We start from the raw sequence: 23,601 nt of genomic DNA on the forward strand, positions 1-23,601 counted from the left end.
GCCACCAACAAATCCTCAGTACCTAACAACAACCAAGTGTTGAAGTCTAAAGGTGCAAGATAAAGGTTTCTAATGGAAACAGCTCATATTTATTTTATCTTTGTGCTCATGAGCTACAGTGGACCAAGCTCCATCTTGTTGAGGTCTGTGCCATATCTCCAAAACTGAAGTAAGCTTCCTCCTGCTCTAATGGTTTCACATCTTTTTTCCTCCTTGGAGGCTTCCTTCCAGTCTTCAACTTACAAGAGCCAAATTTAACACCCATGCTCTTAATAAAGACAGAAATCAACAACAGAGCAAATAATTACACACACAAATAAAAGCCTGAAAACAGAATTGCACTACAGATATCTCACAGATCCTCATGACAAACACCTAAGAAGCTCGAACTGCTTCCTTGCCTGTGGGGCCATGAATACTTCACTGTTGCCCTTCAGTAAGTTCTGCTTTCATATAATCACTCTGCTTCAGAATGAAACAGCTCTGAAACCTCAGTTATCTGTCACAAAAAGGCAGCTTTATTACTTTTATAATCTCTGATAATAGAGATGGTTTAAGATACTATTTCATAGAAATATGAATTGGCACAAAATACCCCTCTATTTAATATCACATTTCAAAGGATGCTAATAAAAATTACTAACAGGGGGAAAAAAAAGGAACACTTGTGCCTGGGTCATCCTCAATTAGGGATAGACATTAAGGATACCAGCTCATGTTGCTCTGGGTCAGTATGACTTACTGGTGACTTTCCATAAATTCTCAGTTAGCTGGAGTGTCATCAGTGGAGTGTTAGTCTCCTCTGCTCATCTGGGGACTAAACTGGACACATGAAGATTATCCCTGGTATGCCCTAGTATTGCAAAGAGATAAAGAACTTGGATACTTTCCTTTAATCCACTATGAGGTCTTGCAAAAAAAAAAAGGGGTTGGGGGAAGAGGAGCTACACAGGCTGGGAGTCAGCTTCCTTCTTAAATGAAGGGTTGCTGTTTGACAGAATATTTATCCAGCCTTATACAGTGACCACCCCTCATCCCCCAAATTATAACATCATTACAAAACACAGGAGAAAATTGTTTACACCTGTCACATTCTTCTGGGATCTGGCACTGGCACCAGCACTTAATACTGACCAGTACTCAGAATTCTAAGATCTCTTTTCAGATGCTTGTAACTAAACACATATGGGCATCAGAGAAGCATCCTGAAGGTAATTATTTTGCATTCTTCACAGGGTTGGGAAGCTAATAAAGCTTTAAAAGTCTCCGCTAAATGCAGAGATAAGAAATACATTCTTAGTAACTAAATGCAGCAACAGGCCTCTGGGGGACACAACATCTGATCATTTAGGTAGAGAGATTTGCTGATGCACAACAGAAGTGGTTTCAGGTTATATCAGCCAGCTTAATTAATTTCCTACCTCTTGACCTCCATGCAATTTTAAAACTTTCTCTTTTTTAGTCAGTGTAATTTTTTTTGAGGTACAACTCTTAGCTTTAACAGTTAATTCTGATACTTTGGGAGACTGTTTTCTGTGTCGGTTATATTCACAGGTAGAGAAAACCAACTCAAGGAACAAATTAAGATATTTATTTTTGTATTGTTACAAATTTGTGGGGGGATTTTCCATTAAATGTATTTAACAGACAACCTATTTGCACTCAGGCCTTTCAGCATTTTAATACGGTAAAATATATACTTTTAGTGCCATACAAATTATGGTTAAAAATAATTCTCAAGGACATACTGAGGGGACAAGAACTTTAAGCAAAATAACTCAAGTTGAAATAGTCAATTCCCTTCAACAGTGGTTTCTATTTCATGACATTATATTCTTTACACTAGCAAACTATATACAAACAATACCACAAAACTACCGTAAGTGCAAAAATGTAAAAAATATACATAAACATATACACAAATTGCTGTGTGTCTGTCTGAGCTACCTTACAATTAAGAAATCCAGTACAAATGCATGGTTTGTATTTATGTATTTGACTTGTAAGTATCTAATATTTAATTGTAAACAAGATTCAGCATGTAGAGCAACTTAAAACAGTTGTCAGAAGCTTAAATCATGAGGCCTGGAGACTGAAGAACTGTACACACTAGGATCCAAACTGACATACATACCCACACATTTTCTGACTTATATTGCAGGGGCATTTCAGGTATTTAAAAGATTTAGAAGTATTTATCTACTCTAAACAAATTCTTGGATTTCATTGTTTTACAAAATGCATACATTTCAATATTTAAAGGAAAATCAGTATCACATTTGCAGGTGTATGGATCATGTTTGGTGAGTGTCTTGCTCATAACCATTGAACAGCTTTTTGGTTTATTAAGAAACCTTTCTTGGCAACTCAATTAAGGAACAGTAAATGAAAGCAAGCAATGGATGTTCACAATCAACCACTTAGTGAGCAAACAGAAGCAGTCACGTCCCTTAAGCACAGATGAACTCACGGGGGATTATCCAGTGAGTCACTGACAATGCTGACCATTAGGCAAGTACACACAGGGTACACTGCACTGCTAAAAATCTGCAGGATTTAGAAGAGACAGTGGGAAGAAAATGGAAGCTGCCTTTGCATGGATGTGTTGATTTGCTGCTCTCAGTCACTGCTAAGATTCTTAGCAAGAATGGTTTGTTTGTTTTACAAAAGAGGGCTGACTTTTTTTCAGGTATTTCCGAGGCACTCATCAATGTATTATTTGAAACGCCTGGATATTTAAGAAAACCCAGGATGACAGTTCTATTAGGATGGCGTTGGGCTAAGTAACAGGAATAGCACTAGTACCGTTAGAGTATTTGGAGAGAATTAAACATAGTCGATGCCAGTTTACAGCCTCTACAAATATGAAAACTGCCCATATCTATAGCAACTAATTTCAGTGGAAAATTCAAGTACAACAGTATTTTTGCCAATCTCCTTGTGCTAATGGAGAATACAGTAATGTTATCCATAAGCTTACCTTTCCAGGAAATATGTCCAGAGTCAAATGTCATCTTGTGTATTTTTTTAAGTGCTTGAAAACCCTTACAGTATTGAGCAGAGCATTTGATGAATCCCTTCTCATACATGACACTTTTTGATTTAAAACACAAGCCATGCCCTACAAGACACATTCTGCAAACTGGTCTTAATGTAAAGACTAGTTTGCTAAGTTTTGTGATTTTTTTTGGTTTTTTTTAAACATTTCAAACACTGCAACAATGCAGAATATACACCCAAAAATTAAAAAACTATTTCCAAAATAAAATGTTGAAAAAAATTTAGAATCAGTTTCACTGAAAAGGCTCAATAAAGTGCAAGCAGTAAATGAGAGGGTTTACATAGTGAAAAGTGAAGTTTAATAAATTTGTACAATCTGTATTGCTGACAATGAGAGACACGCTATAAAAATGTTTTACCTTGACATCATGCCCTCATATAAAAATATATTCTAATTGCCTTGCTGTACAATCAGATCTTGACAGAATTGAAAAAGAAAAGAACACTGAAATGCCACCACTCCTTTTAAACAGTGTCTGAAAGGAAGAAAATATGTAGATTTATGCTACTGCAGTGTACTCTAATTAAGTGGATGAACTGGATTAGCTATTTACTAGTACTAGCTAATTACTAGTATAGTAATTGCCAATGAAAAAGATGCATTGCTACTTACTTGCATTGATTCACCACCACTTCTTGAGAAGGCATTCAGGAGGTGCCACACTGCAAACATGAAACTCATTCCTGTGCAAAATGCTCATGCTTTGAGCTCTCACTAAAGCAGAGCTCTCTAATTACTGAACAGAAGTATGCACTACAGCAAGTACTTGTACATCAAAAAATATTTTATGTTATTAAATCTGCAGGTATTTTTGCTCTAAAAAGCATCTTCTCCTGCTTGCAGCAAGTCATTTAACTGAAATAACCAGGTCTTCAGAGTGTACCACGACTTCAACGATTCCAATGAATTGAAACAAAACTTTATAATATTACCTGTCACCCTATACAGCAATTTGTTTTTACCTGGAGCTTTGTTTTCTGAAAAATAATAAAGCAGACTGCAGAAGTCTTCCCAACAGAGAGGACATTTTCAAATCATTTACTGCTGAGCCAGATTCTTTGGTGTTCAGGAATAGCTATTGTAGTATCATGAACAAGCATGCAGTAGCATAACAAGCAGCGATTATTTTCCTTCATACACTCCTGTTTGTCCTGTAAGGCCCATCAGCAAAGTTTCTGCTAGTGGCAGGTGCTAAACAAAGGGAGGGAAAATACTTCCTCATGACCCTTTGAGACTGGTATCTGATCAATAGTATCTGATGTCCCCCTTTCAGTGGGGATTTTCCACATGGCATATGGGCAGGATTTCCACTTATGACTAGCACAGAAGTATGACAAACTTACTTACTGGCTAGTCATTCAAAGTTTAATCTACTGAAATTCAAAAGGAGTATTTTTCTATTCAAAAGAATCTTTACTTTTTATTCTCCAGTTTTTGCTAATACAAGACAGAAGAAGTTCATTATTGCACATCTATCGCCAAGACTTTTAACTGCCCCAAAATGGTGCAATGTCAGGTGCTTAATAAAGCTCTGTGGAGACCCTGGTCACCTACTAAACAGTAAATAATGTCAGTACCAACTTTGATTTTTGAAGTTTTGCTGTCCTTTTTTTAAAACCTCTCACCCATTCCCAGTTGCAACTAAAGGACCCCAAATACTCACTGTCAAATTATGATGACACACAACCTAAATTAAGAATACCTTGTGAGAGCAGCAACTTTGCAACAATATGAACTTTAAATAAAAGCAGATTACTGAAATAAAGTCTGTATAGCCTTTTAACTATGAAATTATGAAATAACGTTTTTACTTATGATTTTTCATTCTTACAAAGAACTGTTGGCAACAATTATAATTAATTGTTTTCCTGAAGAGTAGGCATTTTTAGCATTGTAATTAGTGTAACAGTAGACAAAAATGTTTTTACATATAATGAGTTTAAATAAATTTAAGACACTTTTCTGTAGGATCATCATCAAATGATGCTCTTTTCAATAATTTGTGTAAGATTCTAAACCACATAAAGGATAATGCACATTACATTTTATTCACACTATAAAAAAAGCACAATATACAGGCCATATCCTTTAAAGTGCAACACAACAGAACATTTCTGTAACATTCAGGTTCTTCAAAAACCCACAAAAGTAGGTATTTAATATTTAGGAACAAATTCTCTCTGTAGGTGTATTGACACTGAATCTAAACCCTGAATGGTTATCAAGCTTGTCCTTGCTGTAAGTGCCACGCTAAAAGCGATGCTTATGACCACTAAACAATATTATCTTATCTGCTTCCATATTAGACAGCCTCATGTCTCATGTCCACAATGAAAGCTTTTATCCTCTAGTCAGTGAAGAACATCTGCAGAGCCCTTTACTGAAGACAGTTCTTTGACTATGGTCAGAAAACCTCTTTTAAGTCCACTTAGCTTCACCGTACAGGCTACTGCTTCAGATGTCAAATCTACCAAGAAAAATATGGTAAATGGAACAGAGCAAGCATGTCTCTGAGTTGGCAGCGCATGCTTCACTATGTTTGGCACTATCTACCAAATGTATTGGTAACACACAGTATAAGCACGTACCAATTTGCTTTTCACTTCATAAATCTTTTTTGGTTGGATGTTTTGCTAATAACAGTTGGAAAACCTCATTTGTTCCTGAGATGAACATGACAAAACAAAGTGAGCTCCATCTAAAGCTGCCAACAGGACATTCTTCTTCATTTCCAGCCTTGCTACCTGCCTGCTGAGCCAGATTTACAACCTCAATCCTCCCCAAGGCGCCATTTCTGAGACTCTTCTTGACGCACATCTGGCCTGATCTGGTTTCTCATTCCACCCAGAACGTTTGAGGTTGCCTCTGTTGCAACGATGAAAGGTTTCACCACAGTTGGTGGAATTTGGCGGAGGACTCCTCCTACTGCTCCAGTGACTCCTCTGTTCTCATGCTCACGAGCAGCAGTCTCATAGATGGTTTGGGCTGTGTCCGTAATCCCCTTTCAGAAAATAAAGGAAATCAGTTACACCGAAAAAGAAAAAGCATCCTCTTCTAGTTTTAGGGGAAATTTTAAACTGCACAGCATTTTTCTCCTTGGAGATTTGTATTATAACTGTACTAAATCAATACTGATATAAATATGATTTAGTTCTTCTAATGAGGCTTAAAATAACACTCCTATGAACTTACAGATGCAAATATTTCAGGCAACTTCTGGTGACACATCTTGCACATAAGGGAAGAAGCTGCGGGGTACTGTGAACTATTGAAAAACTCAGTTGACACCTTACTTCATAGACACTACATAAGGTGCAACCAACAAAGTAAAACACAAAATACAATAAAATCAGGTCAGCATTCTAATTTAAAATACACTGTCATAGTAGAGGAAGGTTTCACTTCTCTTAAATCCTGCACTATGCTTAAACACTACCTCCCTCAGAATTAACAGTAACTGCAAAGGTGGTCAAGCAGAAAGGGAAGGGAAGGATGGATGACACAGCACAGGAAATCAAGTGGCTCAGAATAATTGTAAACCATCCCAATGGAAAAGCACTCAAGTCCTGTTCACACTCATCTGCATGACATCTTAGCTTTTTTCTGCTTTATCCATTCCAGATTTCTGTTAGTTTATGATTATTGATGAAGTCTTGTTCAAAGCTGAAATCTCCTCCTCCGTTTGGCCAGCCTAAACTAACATCTGTTATTTTATTCGCTGTTTTAGGAAATAATTCTTAATTTTGGTTCCCAACAATTGCTTCTGCACTCACCTCTTTCACAACACTGTACGCTTTGGCTACACCCTCCCGCAGGTCGACCGGCTGATGAGCCAAGCGATGGCGAGGGAACCGTTTGATCTTTTTCGCTTCAGTAAAGGTAGGCCCTGGTGATACCATGTCATAAGCAGTTTCTGCAGCTGCCTGCACATGAGGAGCAAATGCAAAACACCTGTTATAGCACCCAACCACAAATTTAAGCTACTAATAGGGTGATGTCATTGAAATAAAGAATTCTTATTCCACAAATAATGTTCATTTGCATCAGATTAAGGTTTTGTCCAAGAACTTCTGGAATGTGCAGCTCTAACTATACATTAATTCCATAATGAAAGAATGAATGTTGTAGGTTTGGTTTTGTTGTCTCTTCAAAGGCATCCTCTAAACTGAATAAAATGCTCAAGAGAGAAACTGAACATTTGATCAATGGTATTTCTTACAAACACACGAGCACACATATAATCCCACCTGTGATTAATATCACTGGTTTTTTGACTATATATGTTCAAGCTTAGGCGCATATACTATTTTTGCAAGATTAGGTGGTAAAAGTGTATTTTCATTATATTTCCATATATTTTATATTAAGAAACATAAATTATTAACACTTTAATCCAAGATTACCTTAGGGTTAAATCCAGGAAGCTCTATAGACTTTGTGTAGATCTACAGAAAAAATACTTGCTTGGGTGTTTTAAAAAAAGGTAAGAATCTACTACTGGGTAATACACATGCACAAAGAACTCATCTTTCTCAATATCAGTGATTTTTTTAGTGAGGCTGAACATTTTTGTATTAAATTGTACATTATAATATATTAAATATATTAAGAAACAAGCAGCACCTTGGGTCTTCAGAAGTATTTTAACACAATTTTCTAACCATTGTATTTGATGCCATAGTTCTCACCTCACAGACTGGTGCAAGCTCTACCCAGTCTCTGCTCTCCGATTTATACAGCTGTCCTTATTTTTTTTTTTTTTTTTTTTTTTTTTAATGCTTCCTAACTTAAATCTACAGCATTAAGATATTAGCTTAACCTAGAGCACTTACTGGTCACACCTCTCATTTTACATCTAACTTCAGGAGTAATATGCTTTACCTGTATAGTCTGAACCATTCTGTTTGTTAGCTCCAGTGCTGCCATCGCAGTGGAAGTACCAAAGGAAGCTGCTCCTCTTTGAAAGCCTCTGACAATACGACCATCCTTGCGGTACTGCTCTATTGGCAACCACACCAGGTCTTTCAGACCTTGCACTGAAAATGAAGGCATAACACCAGAGTCAGAATGTTCTCTTAGATAAGCAGAATGCCTTGAAAGGAAGTGAAAACAAGAGTCAACATGGTATGTGGTGGTTTTTTGAGGGGGAGAGGTGTTGTTTGGTTTTTAAAGAAACACATTCATATGTAGCTGAATAGAAGCAAGAATTAACTTACCTAACTGCACAAGTGAATGCATAGGCCCTACTCCTCCCAAAATTCCCGGTAGCTGGTTTTTCTTTATATCGTTAAGCCATTCACTGATGGCATAGGAGAACAATTTATCCACACCTAATAAACTAAAGTAAATAGAATTATTAATTTTTTTAAAACAGACAATTCCTAATAAAATATATACATTTATTATTCATCAAAGTAAAAGATGCCATTTAAACAAAAGGAAAGCTTTTTCAAGTGTCATCTTTTGCTGCTGTTGGCTAAGCCAAACATTTCAAATGCATGCTTCATAAAACAAACTCAAAACTGTATAATCACATCCAGTTCCATAGGAAGTGAATATAAAACTAAAATTAAGAGTTGATCACCAAGACTAGCACATACATTAAATTCTGTTCTGAATTAGAAGTTCTTCTTCAATTATATATGTATTTCAAAAAACCCTAGAATCAAGAAATATTTGTATGGTCAAAAAGCATTTTGGATTTTAGACGGGCATCTTAACAGAAAATTTGCTTTGCATTTGCAATGCTCAGTTATTCCCCATAAACTTGTTCAATTTGCAATAGCAATGTTGATCTACATTCTGATAAACTTACCCGTGTCTGTAACAAAGCCTCTTCAGCTTTAATTCTGAGCAGTTCAACTGAGCAAGCCCAATAAGAATCCCAGCTAGTGTTCCCTGTAAGTGAAATATTTCGTTATCACATAAATTTACTCAACCCATACAACCTGTGAGAAATAATTTCATCATCTCAACTCTTACTCACAGGTATTCTGTCTAAACATTCTCCCCCAGTCTCCCCAAATGCTATTTGTTACAATGCTATGAATCATGTCATACGGAAACTTGCAAAAAAGGAAACTTGGCTTAACCTGCCACTGCAAGAAAAACATCTGGATACAAGAGGGCTTCTTCAGAAATAATAAGCTGTAATAAATTATGCAAACATAGCTCTGGCTTTAGTGTGTTCCAGTCATTCTAAAGCTACCATATTTCATGTTTTGACTTCTGATAGCCAGGCAAATTCAAGAAGTTGCTGCTTTCACTTTCCCATATTTTCTTACTGATTTCCCATGACAAAGTACAACTCTTGTTGTGCAAACAGGATTTTTTGATGTCTGCTTCTAAACTCAGTGTGATAAAGAATGCATATCTTAACAAGAACCATGAACATTTTTTTCATCTGTAATAGATTCTGCCATTGCCACAGACGCCCATATGTTACTAGACTGCAAGGAAAGCAAACAAGGACAACAAACAACAATATTTTATTCTGGCATTAATGAAGAAAAAGTAAAATAAAATGCACGATTCTGGCATCAGTGGTGTCATACTTTGAGGGGCACTGCAGCTCTATGCTATGATTTCAAGCCAATCACTAAGCTCATAAATGTGACAATCAAGTTCCAGCCTGAGTTAATCATATGTGGGGGATCCATGCCCAAATTTTCCAATTAAAAGTGAAGCAAAGCTTTACTGAAACTAAAGGGGAAAAAAAGTGTTCTAGATTTTATCATTATCACATCTTTAATGAGTAGTGACCATAAAAATATACCTCAAATAATGGGGAGCAGGGAGGGGAAAGCAAAACAAGCAACATCAAATTTTTGTTCTAGAGCATCAGCATTATACACACACCTGATCCATTGACACATGCTTGCCATGGTAATCGAGACGTATTGGAACTTCTGAGGTAAAGCGAAATTCTCTGGGACATACAAAGAAAATATTATAGTGAGAAACATGAAAAGGAAATAAAATTATTCTTCCAAAGAGAAACTCATGGCTCCCCATCCTCCTGGAATAAGATGTCACACCTTTTTTTGTAAACCATAAATTCTTTAGTTACTGTGTTAGTACTTCAGAATAAATTTACAAAATACAGTGGCAAATTCAGCTTTTCTTGGTTTATTCACATCTAGTTCAGATTAGCATTTCTAATAAATTTAACAGTCCTGCAAATGTGCTACTAATCCTGCAAGTGAGCATCTCTATGTTCAAACACACACCCACAAAATGATGGTTCTGTGGGCAAAATTTAGTCCTGCAAGTGGAACTTGATAAAAAATTCTGTTGGTAATGTATGTGGTGAAATAGAACCACAGCCATGCTAATGCAATTTAGCTCTGCACTGCGTACCACAGCACACATCTATTGTTAGAGGCACTTATGATCTGAATGCACATGAAAAAACTTCTGTATAACAAGCTACAATTTTCATAGTCACTTCTCAGTCAGGGCTACATTAGACTTCCTCTTGTGATATTTTAATTCCATACCTCTCTTCCATGACATCCTTATATGCTCTTCCTTTATATACTTGCATCTCTGATTATATTAGATCTAATTTATAGTTAGACATAAGAGTACAAACACTGCTCTTTTTATGCATTTGTAAAATATATCATTACTGGTTCTGTATGTGGTGAAGATTTAATTTTTATTTCCTTGTGCACAGTAGTGTGCAAAAGTTAATAAAAATCACTGGTGAACTTCCAGTGATAGAAACAAATATATATGCTTTCACAACCAGCCAATAAGCAACAACAAAAAAATGCACCTTGCCCTAAGGTCTGATAGTTTATCACCACACTTTCTGAAAACATTCAGCAGAACAGCTATGTGTCACTTGAAATTTTGTAACAAAAGTTTACCTGAAAAATACTGGCTGATCATTGTATGATGTCGTTTCTTGTGAGAAATGATCATCATCTCCATTAACCACATCCATAGAATCAATGCTGCCATTTTCATTTGCTTGCTTGTGTGATGAAAAAGAAATGACTGGACTTGGTTCCTTAAGGCTGCTGACATGCCTAGGCAAACTACACGTAACTTCAGCACCAGGAGACTTTTTAACTAAGAAAAGAAGTTATACACAGTTAAGTGACTCATATTTTTCACAGTGATTTCAGAAAGATTGTATTTATACAATTACTGTGTCCTTAGTAAGTTCTAATGCTCATTAGTAGGAATTACTAGCAGGGCAATATTTAAATTCTCTTAGTTATTAATAAAAGCTATTACATGCAGCTTATGTTGAGGTTTGTGCATCAGCATAAATAATGCATCTGGATCTAATGGCAGTATTGCACAGGGCTTCATCACCTATGCATTTCAGCATGACATCTCAACAGAAATAGGCAAAGTATAGCTTCTAACAAATGCCCAAATATAGTTAATAGCGGAAATGTGCTTTCCAATATATACTGCTTTTGCATCACATAGTATAATTGATTAGAAGTACTGCTTCAACTGCATACATACATCATTTAATACCTCTGGCATAAAACAGTATGTTTGTCTAACAGCTTGAAGTTGTCTAACAGAGTTCAAGTTTATAAACAAGCAGCACAATGTATTTGTTTTATCTACTAATAACTCCCAATAGCATATACACAGTCCTCAACTTTTTTAAAAGCTCTTATTAAATATGCTCCAATTTTGGTTAAACCTTCTATAGAATTAAGATTCCAGGTGTTGAAGACCTTTGTTCACATTTATAAAATAAAAAGCTTAAATACCTAAAGCTTCTGTGTTCTAAAGAACCAGTCATTAATGTTAGTGCTCAAACCCCCAAACAAGTTTTTATACACACAAGATTCACATGTGAATTTATAGACACATACAAAAATTAAAGGAGAAGGAAGTGGCACTATTATGTTAGGTTTTTTTTAGAAATATACCTTCAGGATCTGGAGTAACTAAGAGTTCTACTTCTGTAGAAAGGCTAGTGAAAAAGTCCTTCAGGAAAAACAAGGCATCCTAATGGCAAAAATGAAAATACAATCAGGTTAAAATAAATACAAAGACACAACTCTCTAAAAACATTACCTACTATTCCAGCTCTATTTCTATGCAGATATGAAACAAAAAATATTTTTTGTTTTTGAACCTTTAACATATGCACAAACCACACAGAAATGTAGGACAGAAACCAGGAAGACCCTCTTGGCCAATGCACCTTGCTCCATATAATAGGATTTCATGATCTGTCTAGCTCTGTCTTAAAAATTCAGGGTTATTTTTGTCATTTCTACTCTCATTTTGGAGACTGGTCCAGAACACAGGTGTTTTAATGGCTATAAACCTTTCCCTGATTTGCAGTAGAAGGTATTTAAGTATAGTTTATATTCTTCTCTAATACCGTCAAAGTCAATCAAATAATTACAAATCAAGTCTCATCACTGCTTCATTAAAAGTCATTAATATCTACGGTATTAATGTCTTAATGATGTCTTAAAGGTATTACATCCCAGTTTCTTTTTTGGACAGATGCATCGCACTGGTGCCTTATTCATCCTATCATTGATGACACCTGGACTTTTTTTTCCATTTTTACTTCCAGCTGGTAAGAATGACAGCTTAAGTAGTAATAACAAATATTTCTAATATGACTGCATGCAGCCCTGTGCTTCCAAAGAGCTGTGGTTAATTTCATAGAAGTTGTAAAGGTGAATTTTGTTTATGGTTTAAAGGATGAAAGACTTGAAAAAGTAACCAAGAGGGAACACATTTCCTTCCTAGATGGCAGTATTTCCAGGCTATTTTTTCCTAGATGAAATTATTGCAAACTAGATAGAGTTCAATTTTGCTAATAGCAAAAGGTAAACCTGGTCTCCAATGTGTGTTGAAAGAAAGAAAAAGTAGGTAACGGAAATCCTAATTATGTTCTTAAAAAACCTAAACCCCACGTATCTCTCTGCAGATGACAAATTAAGGAAGAAATGCCTCAACAGAGTAATAACTGCACTTTACATTTGCCTGCACAAACATATATAGCTCTTACTGGTTTAGAAAAAACCCAAATATTTCTTGAATATATCAAAAATACCTTGCACAAAGGCCTGCTAAAGAAAGTAAAACAATTTCTGTTCTTCCTGCCACTGCAGTTGATAGCAAGACAAAGCCTTCAAGTTATTAGAAGCATTTCCTGAGTGCCAAGCGCCCTTGACTAACATGTTGTGAACCACTTCTAGATTAATTATTAACCTTTTTCAATTAAAAACAATGAAGTCGCTTCATGAACAAACAAAACCAGACCACTCAAGAATAAGTAGTTCTTTTTAAAAGCTGTGATTTCAAACCCTTTGAGATTATCAGAAGTTTCAGGAGGAAAACTTACTGAGAAAACAGCTTTGCCTAAAGATATTCTTAGTTTTTAAATAAAAAAATCTAGTCTTTGTATTAGCTGGAGCAGAAAGGAAAGGAAAGGAAGTTCTAGCATGGATATAAATGGAACAACAGAGATTCAAAGATTAAATAAAAAAGGTATCACATCAAGAAAATGTAAAACATAAAATATGTATGATGGCTAAAAGTATCTGGGTTAAAAGAAACCCCAAGAATAATTAAATAAAGAAAAAAATTTGCTTTTTTTTGCACTGGCACAACCCACCTGGTCAATATTGAGGCGAAGTGGCATTAGTGAAACACGTAAACAACATTCCTGTGGGGATCTGCCAGACTCTGGACGGACGTGCAATGCTTTAACCGTCAACTGAAAAAAACCCAACACAATTATTAAATCTCAGAACACCAGCCAAGAAAAGCTTTTACTGCAAAACCTCAGTACTAGTATGATTCCACTTAGCAATTACAGTACGGAATAAAAACTTACTCTGAATGTTATAAAAAAATAAAGTTAAAAGAAACTCCCCAAAAAATTAATAAATCCTTTTTAGAACCAGTAAGACTACTGTATACCATAAAAATACAAATCTGCATGTGTAGTGAAAAGTGAATGTCTGCTTGTATCATTACAGATACAAGCAGACATTTGCTCAAAAACCAAATTGTGAAAGCTACCAAAATAGTCCTGACAGTCTCAAACCCATTAATACCTGACGTGCTAACATTCAAACTGACTTTTGAATTAGTTTTAATATCCACAAAGAGTCAAGCAAATAACTATCAACAAATTATATTGCTTCAGTGTTCCACGAACTCACGTTTCTGCTTCTGCAAGATTAAGTGTACATGGCCCCCAAAATGATAGTTCAACCACTGTAATTGTAATGAATTAACGTATTTCATAGCTATACCATGTTTGAATGTGCTTTTCTGGGCATCTCCTTACTGCAGTAGAGATAGAGAAATTTATTCATCTGTGATGTCGCTAAGCGATCTCTGATCTCCAGGTCCTGAACAATAAAAACTTGTCGTGACACTGGCTGCTCCAACAGACAGGATTCACCTTCTGCACCACCTGGAGGATACACCTCATGCTGGAATTTCACCTTTTAAAATGGAAAGCCAGCATAATCAGTTTCATTGAAAAACAACATTTAACAGCAGAATACTTCTTTAAAAAATAAACAAAAAACCAGGAAAGCACACCACACATAAGAACTTTTAAAGCTGTCTACTGTTTTAAATTTACAGAAATGATATTAAGATTTCTGAAACTATTCAGGTTTTTACATATCTAGCACTAGAAATCTTCCAATTTCTAGTTGTGCAGATGTTCGTATTTTAGTGTGCAAATTCAAGCAAAACCAAAAAGTCTGTATAAGATAAGGAACTAATTTCACTTTAACATTCACTCAGCTTTTTCTTCTCAATCCTGGTATCTTTCTCACCTCAAGGTGAAGCCTGTACCAGGCAATCTTGCAAGTCTTGAATCCTGCACCCTCTAACACTTAAGAAAAAAATGTTGCTTCCCTACCAACTGACTTCTCAAGTAGCTTCTTGTGGTCGTTTCCTTCTTTTTACTCACTTTACTCCATTAATATTCTAATTCAGTATTTTTCTTAAATTCTAAGTTATCTTCATCGGGTGACCCCTTGATGTAGCTCGCATTTCCAGCCGTGGTGACCTACAAACCATCCCCTGTCTCCCCCAGCGCACGCCGCATCCCGGCCGGCAGTGGAACGCTGCTGAGCGCACACAGCGAGCGCGGCAGCGGCCTCTGCCGGCACGGCGCCGAGATCCAAGGCAACACCGTTCGTGACCCCTTCTGTTCTCCTTCATTTCTTTAAACATTACTATTAAGCCTTGTACCAAGTATGAGGAAGTAGAGAAAAAAACCTTTATACCACTTCATGCTAACACCAACCCTCATTAAATATCTGCAAACTAAGAGATGGCTATAATTCTACACAGGAAGTTTTCCAGGTGGAATATTAAATGCTTCCCTTTTTCTTCTTTTTTACTGCAATGTCACGTTTTTTTCTAGAAAAGGCTACCTTAAGTATCACATTTCTGGCAAGCTTAAAGTGCTAATGGGATGAATTTTAAGTTTTGGAAATGCACATAGACTACAAAAGGCCTTTATTTTTATGTAGAGCCTTTCATTCTTATGAAAACATTTGAAAAAAATCTTATTTTAAAAAGATTCTGTTATCGGTCCATTTGACATGAAATATGTTTAACTCCTCACCAATACTATTCACAGCACCAGTAAAAGAGCATCTAGTTCCTATGTTAGAGCTAAGCACAGCTTTAAAAAAACAGTAAGATACTTATGCCTGAAGGGTGATAAATATGTTAGGGGAAACAAAGGAACAATACTCTGATACAACTAGATGTTATTTCATATCCAGTTACCAAACTGATACACTGAGTATTCTCAACAGATCTACATCTTGCTTATTTGGTGAGAATACGTAATTCCATAACAGGTGTATCTATTCAGAATGGAACCGAAGAGAGAAAAACAAAACAGCAGTTGTAAAACTTGTTTATAATGAACAAAAACTTTTAAGAATATTGCAATGGATATCCTTCATCTTTAGAAACAAGCTTATTCAGCAAGTAAGTATTATGCTAATGCTAACAGTTTTGTTAACAAATTCTACCTTCATCACCATCAAAGTGATTGCTTAGATGTAGATATTGTTGAAAGATATAATACTGAATTCTAAGGAGTATAACACATAAAGACATCCACACACAGAGAGTCATGGCTGTTTCTGTCATTCACCTTGCTTAACTGTATTTCCATTAGGAAGTCTGGGTTTCTTCCTCTTCCTCCACATGCTGTATTCCGTCCATGCCTTGTTGGTGTATGAGAAGGAGAACTATGGGGACTTCTGGGGAAATAAAAAGGAAAAATAGGCTTTTGCAGATCAAAGTTATCCCACTGTTAATATAAAATGAAATGCACTGGATGTAACTTATTACTATTTTAATGATATTCAAAAAAACATGGAAACTGTGTTACTGTTAACCAAATTTCTTTTTGTTCAAGTAATATATACCTAAGCAGAATGCTAGGTGTATGTATCCCACCAAATTAACATTCATAAAACATTTCCTTAATTTTGGCTGTGATAATTTTACTCTTTAGTTTACATGACATCCTGTAAATCTGACTCTTATGCTCCTTAAGCCCTGACCTCTTTAGGAAAATTTGACTTCTAATACTACCCTAAAACAAAATGCATCCTTCCATTCCCCCCAGAAAAATCAGCAAAATCAAACCCAGTTTGTCCAGGTTAAGACACAGGAGAAATACACCCTGATTTGTGAAGTTAAACTGAATAAGATTCTAGATGATCTTTAAAATCCCTTCCAACCCAAACCATTCTATGATTGATTCCTTGTGAGAAGGGAGCCAAGAAGCAAGCAAGGGAGACTTGAGACTGAACAATAAGATTACTCCAAATCAAAAGAAAATTAAGTATTTCTAAATCTTCTAATCCACATAATTAGATCAAACACTTACATGAAACTTTTAGCTGGAGAAGTTGGTGGTGCAGTTCCAAAATCCCTTCCACCATAAAGATGCCAAATAAGAGATATTTCCTTTACAACATAGCGTACAAGAGGAACAGGAAAATGAAGGGGAGCTTTGCTTGTATCCGTTTTTTTTATAGGTTGGCTGAAATGATTTTCCTTTATAACAATTGCATCATCAACCATTATTTTTATAACTGGCTCTTCCTCTTTTTCCTAATTTAAAAAAAAAAGCATACAGCACTGAGAAGGTGATAGCATTGAGAAGGTGGAATCTTTCTTTATTGAGATGTCTAAATCTTTCCTATGAAAAGGAAAACTTTACTGTCTTCTAAAGCTTATACAACACATGATTGGTTTAGAAGTGTTTTTTATAAAGACAAAAGCATATGAAAGAAAAGTAGAAGCTCCAAAGTAGTTAAAAACAACAATAAAAAAACCCAAACCAAAACAAAAAACTTCCCCACCCAAACTATAAACAAAACAAAGTTCTAGTTGAAAGCAAACAGAAAACCACAGAAGAGCCCAGGCTACCCTATTAGCACTTTTGGAAACAAACAAGCTCAACTATAACTGGCAAAGTACAGCCTCTAATCAGAGACCCAGGAACTGCTTCTGTCTATTAAGAAGAATACCACCAGAAAACATGAACCCAGTGCAGAGGACAGACAGTGGTGTAAAGTGACACACAAGCTTTTCTCTGAGGTTTGGCAAGGACCTTGGGTCCTTAGAAACATTGAGAGCTTGGATTAAGAGAGAAATGAACAAAATTCAAGAAGATGTGCAAAGCTGCTGTTTTGATAAATGCTGGTTTTTGCTTAACACACTTTTTTCCTAACTATGCCATTATTGTAAGTCAAAAATGACAATGATTAAACATGACTAAAACGTAGGAAAACTGCCAATACAGCTTAATGTAACATTCAGATCAGAGAACAATTACATAGTGCTGAGATACAGAAAAATCTTATCTATTTGAAAGTACTTGCACTCATTCCTAACAATAACAACGCGTAAATTCCTTTCAATCAGAAAAACTTCACTAAGCAACCACGGAAATCTATAAAATCTAATTTGTCCAAGTTTTACATAGGCTTTTCTCTAATTCAGTTTATATATGGATTTTTTTTTTAGTAATTTTCAAAGGAACTTACAGCAACAGCAACTTTAGGTGCGAAAAGAATGCAGAAATCATCACTTTCTGCTGGAACATCTCCCATGGCCTCACTTAACAGGTGATGAGTAAATGAAGCATAAGTGGGACTTGGCTCTTGTGAGACATTTCCACTTTCATCTGGAAACAGGAAGAGATCTGAGCAAGATGGTTCCTGAGTTTGAGATTTGTCATCCAAAACCCCTGGGAGTTGAAGGAGGGTTGAGAAAAAACATGTTTCAGTGGAAAAACCCTTACAAAATATGAAAATTAAGTAAGAGTTAATTAATGTTTGTTACTTCAATTATATCAAGGAAATTTGCTTATTATATCTTGAATCAATTCCTACTATGAATAAAATACAATTCTCAAGTTTCTCATTCTAGTAGTAAGACCACAGCATCAAAAACTTTCAGTACTACAGTGACTGCTCACCTTCCACCACAGAAAACACCACCAGACATTATGGAAATAGTAATGGAATAGAAATCTATTTGCAGTACAAGATCTTATTAAATTTAAACCTGAATTACACTCCAGCCATGATACAGAAGCCATAATCCTATGATAAAATCAACTCTCTTCTTCTATCTGCTAATTCAAAAAATTGTTCATAGCTTGAAGTTCTTCCTGTGACTCGGAACTGCACCATCTTCCTGGACTACCTTCATACACAGAAGAGAGGTCTTTGATTCCGTCACACTAACTTATACTCCTACAGAATTTGGGGTCTTGACAGAGTCCCAGAGTCAGATTTCTTCCTTGCCGCTTTCAGTACCTCAGTAAAGTGTATTTGACTAGAATCTCAAAGTACTTCTGCACTATTATTATTATTAGAAGCAAGAATCCCTTCCAAAGTTTTGTGCTAGTTTGAAGACTTCAGACATCCTAAGTACATGCTCCCATTCTTATTGCAGCATCTCAACATACACAAAACTTTCAATCCCACTTTCTTTCCAGAGAAGCTGTACTTTAAATGTAGGTAGGCCTTCAGAGGATTCCTACCATTAGACTCTTGCTTCATGGCAGAAGCAGTCTGTTGAGTCTCAATTTCTTCCATTGCATCACTCATCAAATCCCGTAAAATCTGCTGCTCTGATTCAGCGAGGCCTGGTCCGTGGGAAGATGGTTGGCTAAAGGTCTCTACCTGTAGGAGAGGAACTATACATAGTTACATCTCAAAGACAACAAATGCCAAAAAAGATTTTGATAGAACAGCTTGATTCACAGCCCTTCAACTGTGAGAAAAAACACTAACTTGTTAAATAGTCAAGTGATCTGAAACACCAAGCTGGATGATTCATAAAGTAGGTTAGAACATTATGGTTCAGGGTACTTAGATCATCACAGTACATGGACACCTTGTATTTGTCCTGGAATTTTCTTCTTTAGATAAGAATAAAGTACAAGAGGTAAACAGCACAAAATATTTTACAATATTTAGTGACCAAAGTAGAAAAAACTCCAAAACTTTATTTTAACTCTGAAATATATTTTAAATTAGATACAATCTGTTCATTTCTTTGCAGGAAACCTCACATTATTTGTAAATAGAATGAGGATTAAAATTAAAATATATCACCAAGAAGCAGAAAGTTAAGTTGCTATCATTTTGCCATTCTATACCTTCATTTTTGGCTTGCTAACTCCACGTTTAACTTCTGTCTTAGTGGGTGGATGTAAATCACCATAACTTGCAATATATTGTATGAGATTCATTAGTGCAGCACATGAATCAGAGCAGGTACGAATATGGATTACATCACTGGAACAGTGCAGCTCAAAACGTGGCTTAGTCTAGACAGCAACAATGAAAAGACAAGAATACACTTCAAATTACCCTAAAGTTCCATAAAAATAGCACATACAGAGATGTTTTTAAATTATTTTACTTAACTAGTCAGAAAAGGAGTTTAAAAAAAAATACAAGTAAACTGAAAAACCTTCCTTGATTTTAAGTATAATAAAGTAATTTTCAAATCACAATCACTCATGAAGATTTTACATTTTATTTTGTTTGTGATTAAATACTTACTCTTTCTCCATCAGAATCAGATTTCACTGCTGTAATGGTTAGTTCCAGCAGTCCCATATCCATAACACGAACATAATCTGAAATATGATGATTTAAAAAATACTAAGACAATAACAAACACCATATACCTATCACTATAAAACCATTAAAAGCAGCATGAGCTGTAAAGGAATCTTTTTTATCAAAACCTTTTGTATGTCTGCATTTCCTCCTTTTATGAGAATTACTTTCAGATTTCAAGTTTCAGCTACTCAAATCAAGAACTTGAATCTTTTCAATCCAAAATATCACTCCCACTACCACCATCTGTGTGCAGTGTAATCTTTTAAGATATTTATCCTCATTCCATCTGTGGGAGTTAAGAGAAACCAAGGCACACAGAAGCTGAATGACTAAACATTCAACCAATTTTTTAGTTGAAGTGAGAGAGAACACATGTTCATATTGTACTAATCTTTCAGTGCCATGAATAACTTATTTGCCCTCTTTTGTTGTTTAAATAGAACAGGCATACCTTTACTGTGCCCCCTACTAGAGATCTTTTACCTAAGCTAAATACATATGTTTGTGGGCGCAAGGTTTTATTATTTCTCCAATTCATTTGTTAAATATTGATTCAAGTTCCTCAGTCCTTAAAGGCTCTTACTATTTGAATGAGAGCAACCCAGTTGGTATGATTCTTTTGAGAACCTAGAACTTTGTGCCATATAGCACCTTTCAAGTTCAACTATTTAGAACATATATCTCATGAGATCTCGTACCTACGAAAATTTCTTTCTGCAAAACTCCGGATTTTTAAAAATATGCTTTTTCAAATACCTGTTATTAAACTGTAACAAGATACTAGAGGAATTGCAAGATGCTTTTCTCTGACATACTTCTGGATCCACAAATCCAAATCCAAGCACCCAGATTTTTATCAACATTTCACTATTCTCTCATAGTCAACTTGCTGCTCCTTATCTCCTCAAACCTCTTCTTCAATAACCTTTATATATGCAGAATACACCTGTAATTTTGTTTCTTTAGGCTCTGCAATTGATTAGTCATATCTAAAGCATCCTTACCTCTATGGAGGTTCACCGTAACAGTGTTGCACTTGTCAGACAAATGCAAAGCAGCTTCATCTAAAATTATCCTAAGAGACAAACACAAGATGAAATAAAAATGCTAGAGAAATGCTGTGTAATTAGTAAGTCAAAAGAAATTAGTATATAAAAAATATTTAAAAACACAAATATGCCTAACATATCTTAAATCCAAACTCTTCACTTTAACCTTTCATAATTTTCAAATCCACTGGCAATTAACCACTGCAAGATATTTTCCCCATTGTTAATTATATATTTCTTACATTTCAATTTCTATATTTGATCCTTCCTAGAATAAGAAATAATGGCTTAACCCTTAACACTTATTTCTATTTTTGTCTTTTTCTCTTCTTTGAAACATTTATTTCAAGGGTCACTTAAAAGGTTTTATTAATAAAAACAATCAACTTGGTAGATATTTCACTACAGAACAGGTGTAACAGAATGAGTATTCAATGGAAGTTGCAAGGAAAATTATTAGAAGTTACAGATACCTTCATTAGTCACTAAATATTCAATTAATTAATATTCTGTCTCCAAGTAACAAATTATAAGAAATCTTAAGGTTTTACTAATTCATAAAATAGACATAACTTCATTTCAGAACATTCCACTCTTATCAAAAATGCAGAATTGCTTGTTGTTAAAGGAAGCAATCCAACAAAAAAGTATAAATAAACAAAATTATTTAACCTAATAAAACAGAAGGACTACACATGAGCAAAGTCTCTTTCAAAAGATAGAAACCAGTGTGATCATTTACACAACATCAGTGCTTCTGAGGTGAAAAAAGCAGACAGGCACTACAAGTTTTACAGGAGCTTACATGATTCACAATCATTTAAATCATACCTGAGAGTAGAAGAGGATTTATCTACTGCAACACTGCTGGAAATGCTGAAAGTTTCAACAGTAAGTAGAGATCTGACTGGCAAAAACAAGGGCCTAATAACAAATAGGAAAAACAAATCAGTACTCTGTACCTATCTGGAAGTTCACTCAAAGCCTTATAGATTACCTAACTCCATCTTCCCAAACCTAGGCAAGTCATATCCTACTATAAATAGCTTCCAGTTCGAGGGATTTCTGTTAAGGACTTTTTCCAAGAGAGCCTAAATAAGTATTATTCACAGTATGTAAACTCAAACATTCCTGAAGAATAAGTATATAGCTGCAGTGCCAAGCAACACACTTGCAATTTTACTTACCTATAATCAAGAGCACAACTCCACAGATGTACATGAAAAGTTGTAATTGTAGCTGGAGGATTATATCCCAGAACAGGCTCATCAGAAATATTCAAAAAATATAAAATCTAAAAATCACAAACATATTAATACTTCAATATCTGTTAAATTAACCAACAACTACACATCACAAAAGAGAAAATCTGTAACAGGTATGACAATAAAATGCTAGATTAGTAGAAGGAAAAGGTGTGAACAGTCTCAGATATTTAAAGATGCTTACTCAATATCTTTATAGAGAGAAGCATGGAATGTAAACAAGACAAAAAAACCCCATAAAAACTGCAGCTTCAAAGGTATGAAAAAGACCAGTCCACAGACACTCAAGTGGCTCCTTATACAAAGCCTCACAATGCATTTTTAAAACACTGCCCAAATACAGTCTTATTCATCCCTCTTTGTACCTGTTATTACAGTGTTTGCATTTTCTTTGCTCTCTCTCTGAAAAGTTAACTTTTCTTGTAACGCTCAAGTTATCTTCAAGTTATTGTTCAAGTTATCTTCAAGTCTTTCTTGGGGGGTGGGCATGGGAAATATGCTCAGAACCATGTGCACATTCATTGTATAAACAGCTTTTTGATGTACTACCACATAAAACTAACTCCTATCCTCCTCTATAAGATCTGTCATAGCTCCCTCTCAAATATGTTACACTATAAAATTCTTCTTAAAATATTCCAAACTTAGGGCATACCATCACTGCTAGTCTTTAATTTTTTTCTTCTCTCTACCTCTTTGGACAATTTTTTATTTGATCCCTTCCCCTCCAAAAAAGATTGCCTGTGATGCACTTGGTAAAGCTACTTCAGAAAAACTTCATAGAGCAAAGAAGCAACATGGTGTAAAGCAGGCTACACAAACCCACAGGAATATAATGCTGAGGAGAAAATAACTCCACAGCAGAGTCCAAAGCCCCCAGTTCAGCTCCACACAGTTATACAGTAACAATGCATGTGAAAATAAGCACATCATACAGACTGGAGGATAAACAGGAGAAGCTTGAGTGCCAAGGGTTACTATCTGTAATCCAGTATGGGGCAGGTACATGCAACTACACTGCTCCTGCGCTAATGGCATGTCTTGCCTCATGGCTTCACACACAGATCAAGGGGCTC

General features: G+C 35.5%; 1 protein-coding gene across 3 annotated transcripts in view; it reads right to left on the bottom strand.

Annotated features, from left to right (window-relative positions):
• Nucleotides 1–1,569: 1,569 nt before the first annotated feature.
• ATG2B (autophagy related 2B) overlaps nt 1,570–23,601 on the bottom strand; it is a 46,870-nt gene continuing 24,838 nt past the window's right edge. For 2 of the 3 annotated variants that reach the window (XM_017729048.1, XM_008629740.2), the window contains exons 24-42: nt 22,448–22,554; nt 22,092–22,184; nt 21,216–21,286; nt 20,149–20,225; nt 19,740–19,910; nt 19,119–19,260; nt 18,115–18,317; nt 16,950–17,176; nt 16,206–16,314; nt 14,326–14,520; nt 13,680–13,781; nt 11,968–12,046; nt 10,936–11,140; nt 9,920–9,989; nt 8,877–8,959; nt 8,278–8,399; nt 7,943–8,097; nt 6,835–6,984; nt 1,570–6,062 (exon numbers count right to left, since the gene is read on the bottom strand). In XM_017729048.1, the coding sequence (XP_017584537.1) occupies nt 5,832–6,062; nt 6,835–6,984; nt 7,943–8,097; nt 8,278–8,399; nt 8,877–8,959; nt 9,920–9,989; nt 10,936–11,140; nt 11,968–12,046; nt 13,680–13,781; nt 14,326–14,520; nt 16,206–16,314; nt 16,950–17,176; nt 18,115–18,317; nt 19,119–19,260; nt 19,740–19,910; nt 20,149–20,225; nt 21,216–21,286; nt 22,092–22,184; nt 22,448–22,554 (2,592 nt within the window). In that variant the 3' untranslated portion in view covers nt 1,570–5,831. The remainder of the gene's footprint in view (nt 6,063–6,834; nt 6,985–7,942; nt 8,098–8,277; nt 8,400–8,876; nt 8,960–9,919; nt 9,990–10,935; nt 11,141–11,967; nt 12,047–13,679; nt 13,782–14,325; nt 14,521–16,205; nt 16,315–16,949; nt 17,177–18,114; nt 18,318–19,118; nt 19,261–19,739; nt 19,911–20,148; nt 20,226–21,215; nt 21,287–22,091; nt 22,185–22,447; nt 22,555–23,601) is intronic. The other variant, XM_017729049.1, reaches the window with a different exon arrangement.

Source organism: Corvus brachyrhynchos, unplaced genomic scaffold (assembly GCF_000691975.1).
Source record: "Corvus brachyrhynchos isolate BGI_N302 unplaced genomic scaffold, ASM69197v1 scaffold1, whole genome shotgun sequence".
Taxonomy (NCBI): domain Eukaryota; kingdom Metazoa; phylum Chordata; class Aves; order Passeriformes; family Corvidae; genus Corvus; species Corvus brachyrhynchos.